Raw genomic sequence first — 18483 nt, forward strand, 5'->3', positions numbered from 1 at the left:
CCTCGAATGATTCTTCGACTAGCTAAACGTTTGCCTGAACATGGTATTTAAAATGGCACACAGTGGTCAATTAGCCGAAATCAGTTAGTAAAGAGGCGAGTCTGTTCGTGGAATAGAAAATCTACGTTTTCGCTCATTCTTGCCCCTCTGTTGTGTAAATATTTCCCAAGGGGCACGCATGTTGACGCGTGCGCCACCGTGAATGTAGCAAAGATGTGTGTTAACATTCCACTTTTTCTAAATACATTTCAATACACGTATATTTTGAGCAAGGTTAATCTTGCGTTGTATTTTTTTCACATACTGCAGCTTTCCGAAGCTACGATTTTGGTTACCTGTTTTTAGATATCAATGTTTGCAAAAACTCAACACAGTATATTCATTTATTGGAAGTAAATATAATACCGTTGTTATCTAGCTTAACTTGAGATCGGCTTGTTCCGATAACATTTCTTCAACAAAGAGAATAACATAATACTGCACTTTTGCACTTTTAGCCTACAGAATCACAAACCGCTAATTATGAAATATACAATTCTCGCAATAATTGTTAGAATATAAATTACAGCTCAAAGTTATTTCTCATGGTTATATTGCCGTAACAATTATATTTGGTAAATTTACAACGAAGTCTATTTCCAATTAATTTCAAAATTTAAATTTGTTGGTGCTGCTGCATTTGAATTCTGTGTCATCATTAATTGTGCTGAGGGTAACTAGTCGGTCGGTATGTGATCTTTATCGCTGGATTTAGAGAGGGCGCGCTGTCCTTCGAAAAGAACCAATCCAACATAGATTATCGAGACCATAATGTCCAGCCATCCTGATACAGACGACTGGAAATATGCTGTGTGTCTCTATTGGCGTTTTCCAGGGTTCTGTATATTTCCAATGTACATACCATCTGGTCATACGGATTCCTTCGTTTGATTTTTTGAACAAATATTCAGAAAAGTCAAACGAATGAATTCCGTGTGAATTATGGAATTTGTCGATTTCATTAACTTGAATTTGGTTGGCATTTATTCCCTTATGGTGGCAGTAGCCGCAGTGAACGCCAGTGTCACATCTCGAATACGGGCGAGTCACAGTAGTGCGCCTCCAAGTGTTAATTTGCTACGCGTTGGCCAATCATAGTGCACAAAATCTGTCGATGCAGTGTGCGTTTGGAAAGGGTCGTATTGGTCTGGGATCGCAATTTTGCGTAATAATGAGATAATTATCTTATGAAGTTTGTTTTAAAAATGCACCTAGTGTTTTTATTTCTATTCACAGATACGAGGTGGCCCTGTGCTTTCCTTGCCAGATTTTAAGGGGAAAGGAGACGGATGAATTTGATAGAACCTTTGGGGGTTATCGTACTGTGGACAACTGCTGGAGAATCACACTCGTATAAAGTTGGAACACACCGACTATTGAACCGCCACAGAAATCGTTTAAAATTCCCCATTGGCGTTTTAAACACCGCCCACACAGAGCAGGAGCAACGATCGTACGTTGATGACAACCACCTTAGCTCCGCGTCATTGGCGAATTACTTCTGTCTTTGATAAGGCAAGAGAGCGGCCTCAGTTGTCGCAGGAGCCAACCAAATAGCGAGTGGATCAGTTATGGAGGCGTCTAACAGCACCAAGTCTCGTCGTTTGCGGCTCTCCTTGCCCAAGTCCAAGACCTTGAGTGAGTCCCAGACGGATCTCCCCAATCTAAACGCCATGGTGGGGCCGCAGCTGAGGCAGCTGGTACGGGAATCTATGTACTTCATGTGGCCAATGGCCAGAATAGCCGAGGATATCGACGAGGAAGTGTCCAAACTTCCTGACTTAGACGACGAGGTGTTAGACGGGTAAGTACCAACTTCTCACATCTTGATGTGCAAACACCTTCCGAGAGCATTAAACCTTTACAGCAAATCTGTTGCATGTGCCTCACTTGTCATTCTGAACATTTGAATTTGTAGATCATTAACTGTTGTGTTTATACTGAAGTTTTCTTCAAATACCCGATTTTGTGAACATTGGTCACATTGTGAACGTAGGTTACAATCAGTTATCGCAAACATTTGGTGTTGATATTTCTGCACCATATTAAGATTACTTTTCATTCCTCAGTGTTGAATTTAAATGAACATTGTACCGTAAGTAAAATTGTTGAAGAGCTAGACGGATTTGTCTCAGACAGTAGTATTGAATTGGTTACAAGTATTTGGTTTCAATTGGAAATCACTCCACTAGCACTTTGTGTTCCCCAGAGTGATCAATCGTCAATGTGGTAATCGGCAACGTTGTTTCTTCGTGCATTCCACAAAGACCGTGTAGTTTACTCTGCGCCATCAACGTCATCGCGTAGGTGGGAGGTAATGCCCCTAGGGAAATTACTTTCGCCATTTCATGCAATTCGGGTTGTTGTCCTGTCAATGGGAAAGATTGTGTTCTCAGATGAAAATACCATCTGTTGATCCGTCCTTTGCCGACCCGAGGGTTCTCCGGTCCTGTTTGCAAGATATTACGGTGCTCCCGTGGCCCGAGTCCAGGAAGCAATAGTGGATTTCGTGTATGACATGCGATGGCGCTGTTTGATCTTCTGACAGAATATGAGAGGAACGCAATCTCATTCCCACGGGCTTCGTGCGCGTTGTTGCCCGTCACAAAAGAAATGATGAAAACCAGTATGGCGCAGCGAAATCGACCTACGGGAACGAGGTTGCCCGGAAGGTTGTTCGGTGCGAAAACTTTAAAATCATTGTCGTGTAACAACACACCTATCAGCGTTCACAGAAGGCAGAAATGGTGTGAATAGTATGAACATCAGTAGGTGCGAATTTTTCCTCCATGAATGTATCAATAGGTTAAATTTTTGCTTTTCCTTTTACATGTATATCGCATCTATGGAGTTCAGTCAATGGATGGATTGTCAGTCGGTGAATTAGTTCACAGTAAACATCATATTATTTACCCTAACAGTGCTCGATATATCTTCTCTTGTAGGATCGATGAAATCGAGATCATTTAGGAAATATGTTTAATAATTTAAGTTTAACATGAAAAAAAATTTACAAAAACTTTCCCATACCGTTTAAATGTTTAGCAAACAATTTACAAATTCCACCTCCGCAAACCGCAGTGTTTTCATATATGCATTATTATATAGTTCAACAATGCACATGGTCCAACCTATGTAAAAATGTAGATTGATGTTGGGGCATTTAAAACAAGCATTGTTTAGATCCACTTTTTTTTTCAAAAAGTACATTGAAAATTGAAAAAAAGTATGTAACAGGCATCGTTTACGATAAAAATGAACGTCAGATTATATCAATCAAAACGTCAAACCTCTAAAAGGGACAGTTTTGTTTAAACGTTTGAGAAAATCTGTAAACGGATTTTGAACTTTTCAGTTCAAACGTGTAAACGTCCCACCTTAGTAGAACATTTTGACAAATCTTACGGTCTTCACTAATTCCTTTCTTAGTGTAGTCATGTTTTTCAAGAATTATTTTTTATCAATTTTGCGCTAAATTTCGAACAGGGTTCATTTCTCGTGTTACTCGTGTAAAATTCAATATTGAGTGTATTGCAGATTATACAAACAAATGTTCTAGTTTGCAATTTCGTTTTTGTAAGACGGTAGCAAAACTTCATAAATGCATTGAGTGATCGGTGTTCGCCCTCCATTGTGTCGTATACGTTAAAATGTGTCTCTGCTGGAGATGCCGGGCACAAATTACATCTGCCGCCCTCTGTAGTTATTCCGCGCTCACACGGTCATTTTCCGAGGGAAAATGTAGCATTTGCTGCGGTTGGTCGACTGGCTTTGTTTGTAGCGCCCCCATGCTATTGTCAGAAAATAGTTTGATTTGGGGCGACGCTTACAGCCACCCCAATGGGGAGGGGTGCATCCACCGCCTCCACGATCCCTGAGGAAGGGGTGGCCATATAGTTTACCAAGTCAATTACAGGCGTTATCCTATTCACTAGTTGTCTCTTAACTCGAAACCCCAACAGTTCTGTACCTGGCATCAAAAAGAGATAAACCAGGCTACACACAACATCCTATAGAGGTAATACTGTGGTAGTACCATCTTATTACAATGAATACGAAGACAATTAAACATTGCTCAATTTCCCAGTATTTTCACAAAGCAAAAATAATGTACCACTGAACCTGTTAATACTCAAGGCATATCCAACAGCTTCTTGTAAAATTGTGTTGCCTCAACCAGTCAATTTTGCATGTTTCTCGGGTGGAACATTGGACACCTTTTGTACATCTAATATACAGACTAACATGCCACAGCTGCCAGTTTTCATTGTGTTCCAAAACGGTTTGGAATGCCTCACTAGTGTTACCTCATTTTTTCAGACAGAGATTAAGAAATAGGCATGCGTGCAGTGAGGAAAAGGCATCTGCGTATCACTGTGGCTACATCCGAGTCTGTTGTCTAGAATAGACCTGGCCGTAGCTCTAGAAGCCTGTTTCGAACATAGCCTAAGATCATGTTTTTGATAATCCTAAACCTTTTTTCAGGCCCACGTGCATATATCCGCTTTGTCCTTTAATATAGATGCTTGGAAGTACGTTTACACGCGTGCTCATGAGATTCTTTCTGTAATGAGATGAAATTGGAAAAATTTCACCCTATGCAGCGGTTTTTCTTTTCATGAAACGTCATAAAAATAAGCCCTGTATATTCCAAAGGATGGTCATAAATTTAATTCTATTGCATTTCGGAGAGCTTTATACCTGAGAGAGAGACAGAAAGAGCAATGCCATGAAGAATCGAGCGGGCACTCACCTCCAGCCAGTGCCCAAAATAGCAGGCAAATCATGCAAGGTGATCGCTGGGCTGTATGCATATCGACTGTAACACGATGACGACGATTGACGGCAGCAGCACAGGAAGGAGAAATGGTATGAATGGAACAATAAATCGAGCACGAGTTAGCTGCAAAGGCCCCTTCATCAAATCTCATCGTGTCTCCTCCCTTGTATAGTCAACGGAGTCAACCTTTGCTCTGGAGGAGCGAGGGCGTTGGCTTTTTGTTGCCCGCTAAAAAGCGAGGGGTGAGGAATTCTTGTAAAGTTCAAGGTACTTTGGATGTAAGCTAACATTTTGCTCAAGAGTGAAAGTCAAGGATTGCCTCTCGAATACGCAACCTAAAATAAACACTGACACAAAATGATGGTCAAAATTTACGACGCTTTAATTTAGAACAAGTGAAAAAATAATAACTCTTTGGTCGTAGTGTAATATTACCTCTGTCAAATTTTAACCAGGATCTTGGCGAAACCTGCCTTGTTGAAACAAAACACTTCTGAGCATTTTTCCTGGACAGAATTTCACACAGCATGACTCCTTTAATTTGTCGACGCTGATAAAATTGTATTAATTGGATAAAAGAAAGAAATGAAACAGAAACAATAAAATTTACTTTTTAGGAAAAAAATGCTTCTGGAAAGTCTAGAGAAGAAGGTCGTTCTTTGCCTGTCATCACTCATGTCTGATATTTATCAGTGCATTCAGAATTTCCAGTTAATCTGTTATAACTTAATACACCTGCTGACATTGTAAGCCAGTTCACTTTCAGAATCGAGCAGTGAAATTTATACCTGAGCGCGGCCTGGGCCTTCATTTTAACCTGCATAACTGTGTTTTGGAGCCATTTTACGGCACAATTGAATGCGGTCTTGTTTGTTGTGAAAACGTCTCAGCCAGTGGATCCCCTTCCGCCAATTCGTATCGATATATAGGAATCAGTGAATGGAATCAGCTTCAATCGTAAATGTCATTGAACTACCCGTGATGTCTTATGGAAATTTGTAGATCAATTCTGATCTTTTAGGCTCCCTGAGGTGTGAGTTCCAAAATATTGGCACTTGATTTAAATGCTAATCTTAACTTCAAGCAGCGGTCGAACACTCTTGTCATTTGAATCATGCTCTTTTTTTTAGTGAGCTTGAGAGACAGTATATAAGTTTCCCTTAAAGAGATACCACCACATATCAGCAACCCGTAACGTAAATTTCTATTTTGTTGGAGACCCTCAACGGTATAGTTTTATGAGCAGCGTTAGGTAGCGATATATTCGTCCCTTTACGTCAGGTTAACGCGGCAGCACTTGTATTGTGGTTAACTTTTGTCTCATTCGGTTTGTTCGAACACCATTTGTGCAGTGTCATAATAACAACAAATTTCACAAACATGTGAGAGACGATATACATGCCGATGAATTTCCCTCGACGATGCAAATGCATGCAAAATGTGTGAACACACGGTCCATTCACATCGTGCACCACTCGCTTACCTTAAAAATCAGTTTACAAACAATACACGATCCATTTCTTGAAATCCCGCTATCAGAACTAATTCAATCAGAGCGGGTTATAGATGGGCCATGCAAATTTATGTTATCATGACATTTGAATTTCAACTGTTTCGCCGCTCACCGAAAAACTGAGTAAAGCTGACGTCCTTCACTGTAATAAAATCAAAGAAAGATTAACTGGATAACAGAGCTAATCATATTTGTCCCTATTTGATCAAGAAACCCAACCATAAAGATGTATAATATTACCGAGGTAGTCGCTAATGGAAAATCTGGCCCATGGGAAATTCATTTTTAGAAGAAAACATGTTGAATGTGTCCAAATTGTTATATGTTTGCGTAGTTTTCCTTAAATTCCTGACAAATGACACTACTTAAAGCATTGAATGTGACCATAAAGAAGCCATTTGTAGAGCAACTCACAGGTTGATACTGAAAACATAAGCTTGCAGCAGTTGAGATGATTTTGTCAGAAGAATGACAGTTTGGGAAATACAGGGCATATTGACTTGACAATATATTTAAAAGAAATTCCTTTGACATTTTCATTTTTTCCCCAGTTTCTTCGGGATTAAGGAAGGTCTGCATATTTTTCGAAGATAAAATGGGTGCACTGATTACCAATGCATCGAATGGAATGATAACATAGTAACATTAAGTGCGCCATAATCAGACATAGGAGAGGGCTCGGTGGATTGACGCACCTGCTTCTACCTGGCATGATACATGCGTGATTAGGATATGATATCGGTCATTTAGAGTGCCTTTCTCTCCTGGCTACAAAGTGAACGCACCACAGCTGTTGCGTTGTAGGCCCCTTCACCAAGACTTACTTGAAAAAAAGAAAGCCACTAAATCACCAGAGCGGCAATGCGACCCCTGCTATGCTGTAGTCATCCTATCCTGGGAACTATATTTACGCCGAGTATGAACTTCTGTATGGTATGTCAGGTATTGTGTGTCCTTAGGCAGAAGTCTCGATAAGCCCTTGGGTTTGGTAAAAGTCGCCAAGCTAGGAGGCACTCGATATCAAATGTCACATGCGTAAGAAACCCAAGCAAATACATGATGTATTGGACCAATACCTGCTAGAATTTTAATCCAATAGGACCGACCTTTCTGACATACATCCTGGACAGCTTCAGGATGAGGAGTTGCCATGGAAACTGTATTGTATTCCCTTTTGAGTGATGTGCACGTTCATTGTGCCCCAGCATTCTCTGGCAGCATGCAGGTCGCCGAATGAATTTTTTTAATGCGTTTATGGCCACTCAGCGAACAGTCCAGGCTTTTCTTTTGACATTCAAGTTATCCAAACATAGTTATGAAAGGATTCCCCAATGTTCGGTTGTTTCGTGACCTGCTTCCAAAACGCTTAATAAACTCATGCATCAAAAAAAAAATATTCCTTCAATTGCAAAGATCTTTTGACAAACAAGCTTGTTTGTATCGCCAGCTTTTTCTTGAGGTTTTCTTTACTTATTTGGTGGATCTAAGCATTGCCTGAAAAATAACAGTTCTTTAAATATCGTCACATTGGTGATATATGATCTCAATGTGAAGAAGCGTAACACAATGTCCTGCACAGTGTTTGAAAAGTAAATGATGGATGTTGCCCCAAACACTGTCAGACCTGTTGAAGAACAAGTCCAACACTATTTGGGGCAACTTCTATCATTTGATCTTTTACGAAGTGCACGAAATATTTAAACTTCAGACCAGAAGAAAGAAACCGAAAAGAAGTTCAAGTAACAGATTGATATTTAAAGCATCATTTCACTGTCGGAAAAATTCATATAATTCCAGACGACTTCTCCGTCTATTTGAAAATTAGCCGGGCAGAAACAAAACTTGAAAATTGATTGTCCAACTGCTTGTACTTTTTTCGAGAAGCCAGTTTTGAGGAAACCAGGAACGGAAACCGGTTGTGCAAACAGGTGGTTGGAAGTATAATCTGGGTCAGCGATGCTAGCTGCCCGGAAGTTTTGGCTATTTAACCTGAAGTTAATATTAAACTAATGATTTATCTGCCCTGTCAGATCCTGCGCAAAAAATAGACATTAACAACCCCGGTCGAATGTAGAAACGTTTTTGTGTATGAGCTATGAATTTTTAGGAGACACAATTTTTTTTTTTACTTTTCTGCACTCCGGAAACCCTTTAAGATTACAGCAGAAAACCTGGGGATTTTATCTCGCAATGATCAACGATATAAATCATTTAGTGAGCAGCAGAATCCTAAGATTATTTTAACAAGCAAGAGCCAAAATTTGTTTCTAAGAAAGGCAAAATGCATTTTTCAGGTTCTCTTGCGTCATGTTCAATTCAAAGAATCGTGTTATTTTTACTTGTTATGCTTGAAGTCTTTTTGCAAGGATACTTCGGTATTTGTAGTGTTTTGGCTTCAACCTTAAGCTGTAGAGGATCAAGGACACTTGGCCTTGAATGCTCCCAAAAACCAAAGGGCACCAAGGCCAACTAAAAGGGCACCAAAGCCACTTTGAAACTTTTACTTATCATGCTTGTTGGTGACTTTAACAGACTTTCCTTAATTTTCAACAAGGTGTTTAACTTTCAACCTGCAATTTTCATTGTTTCTGTTCACATGCTGAGCAGTCTGCTTGAATTGTAAAAATAAAAATAAATAATACTGTACTAGCTTTTATTTTACCATTTGGTGTTGTGTCTTATTACTTTCATGATGCCATAAAGGCACTGAAGCCCACTCTCATGCCCAGCGCTGGCGTAAATACCAGTAAAATAGTGAGGAAAAAATAGACAGGATCGTACTCCCGTCCGCAATCCCAAGATAATAGTGACTCGGTCTCAATATGTGCCATGTACAGAATCGGTGCAGAATGTGTAGTTTTGTGCCACGACGTGTAACCAGTCTATGTATAAAAGTAGTCTGGTGCCACATTTTTAGAGTGACTCAACTCAACTACGTTGATGTGGTTGCCATACCATGTTGTCTACAGGGCAATGCAAAATCAGTCCGTGCAACACAAAAACTAGTGCGCGGAGCGGTTGGCCGGCTGTTGACAGAAATGCTAGCACTAAGTGGTAACTTGAAAGTTGAATACAACTTAGAATACTTGTAGGCACCTAGTGATCATTGAAAAGGGGCCTGTCGGCCAAGTGGCCGAAAGGTAGGCGCTATTTTTAAAGGGCATCACGGCAATTCACTGGCATTGCGGCAGTGGCCGCTGGTGGCTGCTGTGAAGATCGAAGCCTGCTGATTAGTTCTGGATTGACAATTTAAAAGTAAACTTTGTTTGATTATTCAAAAAAAGTAAAGGTCTTCCAAGTTGCTAATGCTCGTACAAAACACAAAGAAGTACTATAAACTAAAAATGACAGCCTTTGAAGGCAAGAGATATCTTGTATTTTATGTTACTGCTTTCCAGTCACATTATGTAGTCCCTTCTGAACGGAGAAATCGGTAGGTGGCGAAACAGTAGCAAATAGTCTACCGGAAGTAATGTCAAAGGGGTTTGATGTACCTCCATTTTCAAGAGGAACAATTCTGGTTACTCCTCAAAACCGCCGAAAGTTGTCAGTTATCTACAGAATCAGGCTTTGAATCACAGAGAAGCGGAGTCAATGTCAAAGAAACCTCTGTCTTAACCATGAAGGGCCTTCGGTAAAAACAGGGTCATTAAGGGCTCCCAGCCATAACAGTTGTACATCATGCCAATTGTCATACACGAAAAAGGACAGTCTTAACAATCTGAGCATCTGATAAACGAAACAATTCAATTAAGGCCGTTTCGGGCTGGTTTCCCACGATTGCCTTACCATTCAACGTGCATTTCCATTGTCAAAACACAGCCAGTGAATCGCTAATTACCCACGGGAATGCGCCATTCCTCCGGCCGCGAGGTCAAACGCAATACGATCGATTCATTTACGCCCCCCCCTCAAAATCTGATGTAGGCAAGACGGATGCAGCTCCAAGCATCAGCATCTACTCTAATGGAGAATCCCTTCAAAGGAACATGTAAATTGAATTACATCTAGTTGACTTGTTTTGGTCCGATTGCTTGCACGCACCGTCTGTCAGCTGTCAAGGTAGGCTAGCGGCCAAAAAGATGAAGCTACTATCCGATAAAAAAAATTTACTTGAAGGGAAAGGACATCCGTGCATGCTTATAGAAGAACTCCATTTGCTGTTGTTCATAAAGGGCAACTGCATTTAGAAGATCAAGGTTACTTTACCAAGAAATACGCAATTTGAATTTGTTTAAGCGGAAGTATGTATTTACATAAGATTTTACCCAAAACAACGTGTATCGGTGTACACAGGGAAAAATATACCTCGATTAGAAGCTTTTGAGGTCGTAAACGTACTCTTTTGGGATTGAAATTTGCAAGATGAAAGAAGGCAGTTTGAAGACGATTCGTGGGTAAGCAGACTGTACCAAGTTTGCCCAGCTTCAGTGTCCGTATATCAAGCAATAATTGATGGCCATTCAAAAGGGGATCGTTTTCCCAAAATCGTGTTCGCATCACGAGACACATTTTTGGGACGTAAGATACTGTGGTTGCAATTACATGTAGTCGCACAATATACGGCACAGTGGACGCATATCCGGATATTAATATTTTTTCCATATGAAGCGAGGTATGACGTCACAGGCCCATCTGCCCTCCGTGTCTGGTTTGTGTACTTCGTGATCATGGATACAATATCGGTACATCAGACCTCATATGACTACTTTCCCCCTCCACAAAGCCTGATTAGGCTATCCATCAGCCAAGTCTCAATATCAAACGGTTCTTTGATGAATTTTTTCGTCTCGAGCACATATATGATTTTTTCTGAACATACGACGACTGTTTTCTGCTCAGTATTTTCTTTAAGGGCTTTCAAGTGATAAAAGAAGATTAGATGACGTTGGAATCAAATCTAGATCCTTTTGGAAGAATTGTTCACCAAATCATTTCTGTCAGTTGGCGGAGGAATTTGAATTTCAAACTCACTTTGGTAGTTTTTGCTGCGATTTGAGGGTTTAGTTAAAAGTTGATTTATTCTTACGTCTTTGTGAGTTGATGAATAGACGTTAGACTGAAAGGAGTCTTCCATAGCAGAAAATTAATGCTTTTACGTTTGTCGAATATTACGGACAATTACTTCGCAGACTCTCTCAACATTATTACGTCACGCAATTGGGTTTATCAGTTATGAAGTGAACAGCTATAACATGCACGTATTGCATTCGAAGCGAGCACCATAGTTCAAAAGGTCGAGTACCGGTAGTGGAAAGCTCAAGAAAAATTACCTCTGAAGACTTATAAGATATTTCATTCGGAATTGAAAACTCGAGGCAAGACTATACTTCTTTGACGCACCCCAAAGAGCTAACAATCGGCAAACAGATAGAGCGGGCAAGTGTAAGCGAGCAGATTTGCGATCTGGAATTTCAGACGAACAAGTCGTTCACATGCATGCCGAGTAAAAGCGCGCCCAGAGTTTGAGATTGAGATGGATGTCTGCCAAACGACGTAATGTGCGCGTACGTGCCATGAATGCTGATCGGCAGTTAAGGGTGGTCTATGAAGACCCAGCCGATATTCTGCCGGTGGAAAGTGGTGCAAACTCCCGATTGGTGCGCAATAAGTTCCAACCCGTCACCATCCTCAGTCCCAAGGATTGTGCATCCCTCGACGGATCTGGTTTCCTCACACTTACCGAAGAACGTAAGCTCCATAAGCTCCCTCTCTCAAACTCTGGGATTGAGGGGTATCGTTTGCTGTGCCCGGTCGCAGTCATAGTCTTTCCTTTCCTAAAAATAACTCTCCATTTGTGCAGCCACTTTGCGATTGTCAAGAGCCTCTGCGTCTCGCTACTGAAATCATTACCATGGAAACCGTCAAACGTCGTTCCTCGCGACAACAAAATTACATCAGTCACACATGCACACACATAAAAAAAATGCACACGATTCTGCTGAAAAGAGATACATTTTTACAAAACAGGTGTTGGGGTAAGTTTTAAATTTCAAAGGGAAATTTTACTCTCAAAACATCTCGGTAAAAACGGTTAGTTAAAATTTGACACACTTTGGCCGTAAACACTGCAGAGATTCTATGTAGAATAACAGGCGGTTTACTTGGCAATAAGGTTTTTATGTCCTCATTGTACCAGATGTTATTGTGAAGTGATATATTTTTAGATAAAGAAATTAGTTTCAAGGGATATGAAGTGCATCGGCACGTAAATAATAAAATAACAAAATGTATCTCTGAAAAACTCTTTTCAATCACAAAATATTAATGAGTAAGAGCATTCAAATATTTATACGTGGACAGAATTTTTCCATATTTCATTGTTATTTTCTGAAAACAGCAGTATTCAAACAAGTGGGGGTTAAACATGACAGAAAAATAGCCTTAACGCAAAAGCATTGGCAGGGATCTCTTGTATAGACGGTTCAGTTGCGTAATTCTTGAAAACTAACTTCTTAGTTTGAGGGTTCCCAATAGTGATTAGCGTACAGGTGTGTTACTGCTCTCTTGAAAATAAAGGCTCACCTAAAGCAATGTGGTGAAAGCCAGAAGTCGTTTAACTTGGCGTAGGCGAGACAGAAATCAAACAGTCAATGGTTGTTGGTATATGATTAGTTAGCTTGGATCAAGTAGGTATCAGTTTTTGAAGTACTTATTACATTTTGTATTTCTAGCTCCAAAATCTTCCAGAAATTGTTCCATCCACAATTCTAAGGCTCAACCGCAGTCTGTTTAAAAGTAAGACTGAAAAGGGGTACTTTTCCTGGTTTGAATACCAAGATTCAAAACTTGGAATGGGTGTTTTGAACATTCGCTTGGTCTTGATAAACGTTTAGTTGATGAACACACGTTCGTTGTGAATCGAAGCACACGGTGGGAAGTGTATTGCATCATGGGATGTGTATTGGTAAAAGCGCATAACGGCTTTTACGAAATATACTGTAAATTTTATATGGTCTGCGTAAAGGTTTTTCTGTGGTTACACATGCACGTCGTGTGAAAGTATTAACATACCTTTACAAGTCAGTTCAAGTCAAGTCAGTTTCAAAATGCAGGATAGTTGTGAATTAGATTTTGGCCACTGAAACTGTGTGATATTTTGTAAACCTTTATTTACGAATTCTGTTTTACCATTCCACGTGTGCATTTCCTATTTCCCTCTTCTGTTCTTCCCAGATTTACACTCTATAGTTTCTTGCTTTGATTCCATGACATCTTCCCCGTCTCAACATGTTTCGGTCTTGCGTTGATTAGCATAATGTTTTTTATTTCCCCTATGGTATAAATCAGAAACGGGCAGAGAGTTTTGAAATGTATCAGGTATCAAAAGTCCAAATAAAACTCCTATATGGGATTCATTAAGTTTTATTAAATCAACATAAAGATAAGTGGCTTCTGTCATCGGGATCTCCATTTCATTAAATAAATAATAGGGCTCTAACATCAGATGTGAAACAACGATTTGAATTTCAAATTACTCCTAGATTTACAAGTCTTGCGTCGTTCTATTGACGCCTTTTTTCACATGTTATCGATGTGACTGGTAGGATAGTTTTATTTTTTTATTCATTGGGTATCAATGCGCTTCTGCTTTCCTAAAGGTCACCCTACGCTTCAGTAAATAAGTACTTTCAGAGAAAGGTTGGTGTCAAGCTCCGTAGAATGTGCCCTGCATACAATATGCAGCACCTCACGGGCGAGTCCATCGCCCTCTGATGTTAAGATACATCAGTAGGTTAATATGATAAGGTCATGTGATGACGTCGTTACCCATGGTAGTACTATAGTCGCTGCTCATTTACAATAACAAGCTCCAGTTCTTTCCCTTTCAAGTTTCAGACTTGGTTCTTTTAAATATCTTTTACTGCATTTTCTGTGACTTTTTCATTTCTACAAATGACTATTGCCAGAATGTGGCTTTTAATATTAGAAGGCGGTTTTATTTCATCTCTGAATTATTGTTTGTACCTCTAACCTCACTTCTTAAGTCGTATCTGTCTATTGATAGAGGTGACGCTCGTATGTTTACATTACTAAAAGAAGAAAACATACTAGCTAAACCTTGAGGAAGCTAGGGCTCTAGGGGTGCTTATATTAGCATTCATACCAACAAAAAGATAACTTGTGTACAGACGATAATCATCTTATCAACGCCCGAACATAAAATCTCTTTATATTTCGTCTTGCGTCTTACCTTTTCCTAACTTGCAAGTGCTATTTACGTCAAATATAGTGCGTATAGGCGGTTTTAATGCTCCGTAGAATCTTTTGGTCGTCTCAGAAAGCATTTTTGCAGGTCTTTCAAATAGCTAGCTATGAATGTGGTTATTATTCCATGACTGAATGCACCGTGAAATCCTGTCTGGCGTAATGCTTTATAATTCCGTCGTCAGTTCGTGAAATTTGCTCCGTTGCAGCGAATTTTGTCTTCCTATTGTCAGATATTGCCAGGCTGACGTGTACCGAGTGCTGTAACTTTCAAGATAATACCCAGGGGCAATTTCTCGGAGGAAATCTTCGCATCAGGTCAAACACCTCCGTGCGTGTGTCGTCCATGAATACGTATAAACGAGATCATGCCGATATATAACGGGAAATCCAGGAAAAAGCAGACCCTCTTTTCACATAATCCAGTCGTGATACTCATTATTTCATGGAGTCGTGAAGACAATTCCTATATTATTATTCATTTCCGGGTTGTCAGTTTTATTCAGTGAATTTCCACACCATTAACAAATGACCAGTGACACCTCTGTCGCGTCACAACGTTGGTATACGGTGATTTGGGATCTGCATGTAGCAAGAAATCGATACCTGCGTAGAAGAGAGTCATTAAGGTGGCATCGCATGAGATAAAAAGAAGAGGAACGTTTGCTCCAACTGGAATCGAGTGAAAGCAAACAATAGAAGAGGCAGCTGGCACAGACTGCCAAAGCTGTGTACACACTAACGCTGCAAGGTTGAAACAATGTCCATGTTAATCATCAGCAGTACCAAAGATGTATTGCAGGCCCACTGGGGTCAGCCACAATACGCATATTGATTTGACGATGTTGCTACGTATGTAGAAAGAACGTACTGGAACCTGGAAACTAACATTGCAAAAACCCACAATCAATGCCATGGGCCCTGGGGATCTTCTGACGGGGAGAGCCTTTTTATCGGAGTCCAAAGCACTCATCAGCAAAGAATGGATAAACAGTAACAGTGCAAGGGGTCAATTAGGAGGTTTTTTCCAAGCTATGTGGTGTTTTTGTAAACTTTATATTTGGGGGGATATCTCGTTGACCCCGCCTTCTCCTCCTCCTTGGGACGGTCATGGCTCGAGCGGCTGATTTTGCAGTGGGGCGTGAAAGTTTGACACCCAGCTTTAATTTGACAGTCAGATTGATACTGTCAAAGTAGCTACACTGGGAGCTTGAACCGCAAGATTACCCTTGCAAATTTGTCATTTTAAGCGAAGCTGTTGTACAAGTCAGAATCCAGTAGCAAGTCCGTCCTCAAGTTTGCAGGTCAACAGAATCTATCCCATCAAGGAACGTGTGAGCACGTGGGGTCCTTGAATTTCTAATTGCCTTCTGAAAGCAACAGCGCACAGACAAGACACCAACTTTTTTCTTCTCACAGGCATGCACAAACTCATTCTGGGTATCAGAAACATTAACCAGTCCACTCTAAAGGACACTGATCATAAGAAAAAAATCCATGGGCTCGTTAAAAAAAAACGTTCAGTCGAATTCGCAAACTCTTTTTCAGAAAGTATGCCAACACTTTCACGATTCGAAGCAGTTTGTGGGAAATGCAATATTGAGGGCTATATTTAGAACATTTTTTTTCAATTTGGGTCTTTTAAGGGTACTTATGAGCATGTCTGAAATTACAGTATGGGCGTCAACCCTTTTTTGTGCGTAAATAGTGCTCCAAACAATTTAATGGCCAATTTCGATGTCTGTCGCCGATTTCTGGCGTTGTTCCATCTTCTCTCAGGGTTTATCGCCGATCGTATTCATGATCCGCCACCCCTGTAATAAAAAAGAATGTCGTCAATCGTTCAACGGGGCTATGGACGAAGTGATTCATGTACTTTTCGTTAGAATCACTGAGCTATATTGTAACCACAGGCATACCAGGTGCTGAGTACCAGCGCTACCAGACGGGGGCTTGGAGTTGTTGATATGGCTTGCAAAACGATTTAGACTTCGGAACAAGACTGCAGCGGCACTCGTCACCTATGGTGTTCTGTGCTTGCGCAGTGCCCTCGTAATTTCTGTGAGAGCCACCTCGTCTATTTTAGTAATGAATCTCGGGGGAGTCATTCTTGTGAAGCCTTCCATGAAGGAATATCTTTGGGGCAAAGCCGTTGCCACAGAAACGACTTACTGTTTCAATGCTAAAAAGTAATGTCAAAACTGGAAATAGTGTCAATAAATATATAACAAACGGAAATTTTACTCTTGTTTTTCACGGACTTAAAAGGTTTTTTTGATTATAGTGATTTATGACAAGTTGATAGGAACGTTTTAGAAAAAGATTTTTTTTACAGTAAATTGCAAAGATACAAGACAAGGTTCAAACTATGAAGGGAGATGATGTGTATACCATGTACGTGTTTTTAGCCTAAATGGACCGAGACGCACTCTTGAGTTCAACGGAGAATTTACCTGATCACATTGACGAGTGTCCCAGTCAAGTTCTGTGACCTCCAAATTGACGGGTTTGGTTGTCACAAGGATGCCAGTCTTTAGGCAAAAGCCTGATTTCAGCCTTTCTTTTAAAATGTTTGGCCAGTTTCAGGCCTTTAGCAAGGTACATATACATTGAGGCCTCTCCGGCCTTCTTTTCAGGCTCTGGACAAGAACTTGATTGGCATCCCTATGGACAGGTCCATTGTCATCTGTGTCAAACGTTCATTACTCGAAGAAAAACGGGACGTGAAATCATTCCAAAGCACTTTCTCCCACCACACCCGTAGCACACTGTGAAACGGTACTGATGCACCGCAGAACTAATAAATTGGACCACTTGAAAGTACTTGTACATTCGCATGGACTTTGGTCACGGGCTCCGCGGCAAAGCAAGTTCAGGTAATATTACCATACAGCTTAGTGCGTGCTCGCTTGTTCCCCGGGATGGCATCAGGTGGCACGTTTATTTGATCTGGATGTGGTATTGATCAAGTCTCCCAGGATGCACGTTGTTACGTTGTATGCCGGGTGATGTTGTTCGAGACCATGCAGGAATTTGTTTTGTTTTAACTGAAAGTCCCAGGGATGAATAAACAATCATCAATGGAATTCTCAGCATGCTGGTAAATATGCTTTTAAAAATTAGATGGAAAGAAAATTACCTTACCAAGAGGGTGAAGTGAGTAATAATTAAAATGGTTCCAAGTATTTTCTAGGATTAAATACATGTCTATGTACCTTTTTTTTATCTGAATGCATATCTATATCTTTTTACCAAGTCATCCAGTCGTCTTGTCTCGCTCGAAGGTTTTTTTTTTTAGCCATGATACTTACTTCAACCACTTCAACCTTAAAACGTGCTGATTATTTTGCCGAGGTAACCTCCCTTTGAGGAAGCGCTCATCAAGCATTGCGTTATGTCCTACAAGTCAAAATGGTTCCGTCCACCCGCAGATTGTAGCTGGCTATAGTCTTGCCGCTCGTTTTGACTGATATTAACGAGCCGCGTTGCATGGCCGCAGTACGCGTGCGCTTACCGTAACTGTCCTCCACCCAGATGTATCTACTCGTGTGTACATTGAACGATAGGGATTCATCAAGTGAGACTACACTCATACGGGTCATGCATTGTAGCACGTGCTAGTAAGCTACGATCGCAATAGAGCATTGTAACGATTCGGAGGATTTTCGTACCTGCGTATCATCGGAAGAAGCCACCATGTCCAGTAAGAAAACATCCCATCGTGGGAAATTCGAGTTTCGGAGTTGTAGCTTCGAAGGGAAATATCCGTCCAGGTAGGTCGTCCGATTCATGTTGCTGTATGGAAACCAAATATACTTTTGCTAGAAACCATGTAATCAGATGTTGTATTTAGTTCAGCCTTGCTCAAATCATTAAGCTTTTCCACAAACTACATCTACTCAGACCTAAGGCTGCATCCAAACCTTTTGTCTGTAGCTAGGTC

General features: G+C 40.5%; 1 protein-coding gene across 6 annotated transcripts in view; it reads left to right on the forward strand.

Annotated features, from left to right (window-relative positions):
* Positions 1–18483, forward strand: part of garnl3 (GTPase activating Rap/RanGAP domain like 3) — a 151908-nt gene that overhangs the window by 53025 nt on the left and 80400 nt on the right. For 5 of the 6 annotated variants that reach the window (XM_022228592.2, XM_087142944.1, XM_087142946.1 and 2 more), the window contains exon 3: positions 1276–1843. In XM_022228592.2, the coding sequence (XP_022084284.2) occupies positions 1611–1843 (233 nt within the window). In that variant the 5' untranslated portion in view covers positions 1276–1610. Of the gene's footprint in view, positions 1–1275; positions 1844–18042; positions 18314–18483 lie in introns of those variants that run through there. The other variant, XM_087142949.1, reaches the window with a different exon arrangement.

Source organism: Acanthaster planci, linkage group LG11, assembly GCF_054643075.1.
Source record: "Acanthaster planci isolate LZ-2023a linkage group LG11, COTS_SCS, whole genome shotgun sequence".
Classification (NCBI taxonomy): Eukaryota; Metazoa; Echinodermata; class Asteroidea; order Valvatida; family Acanthasteridae; genus Acanthaster; species Acanthaster planci.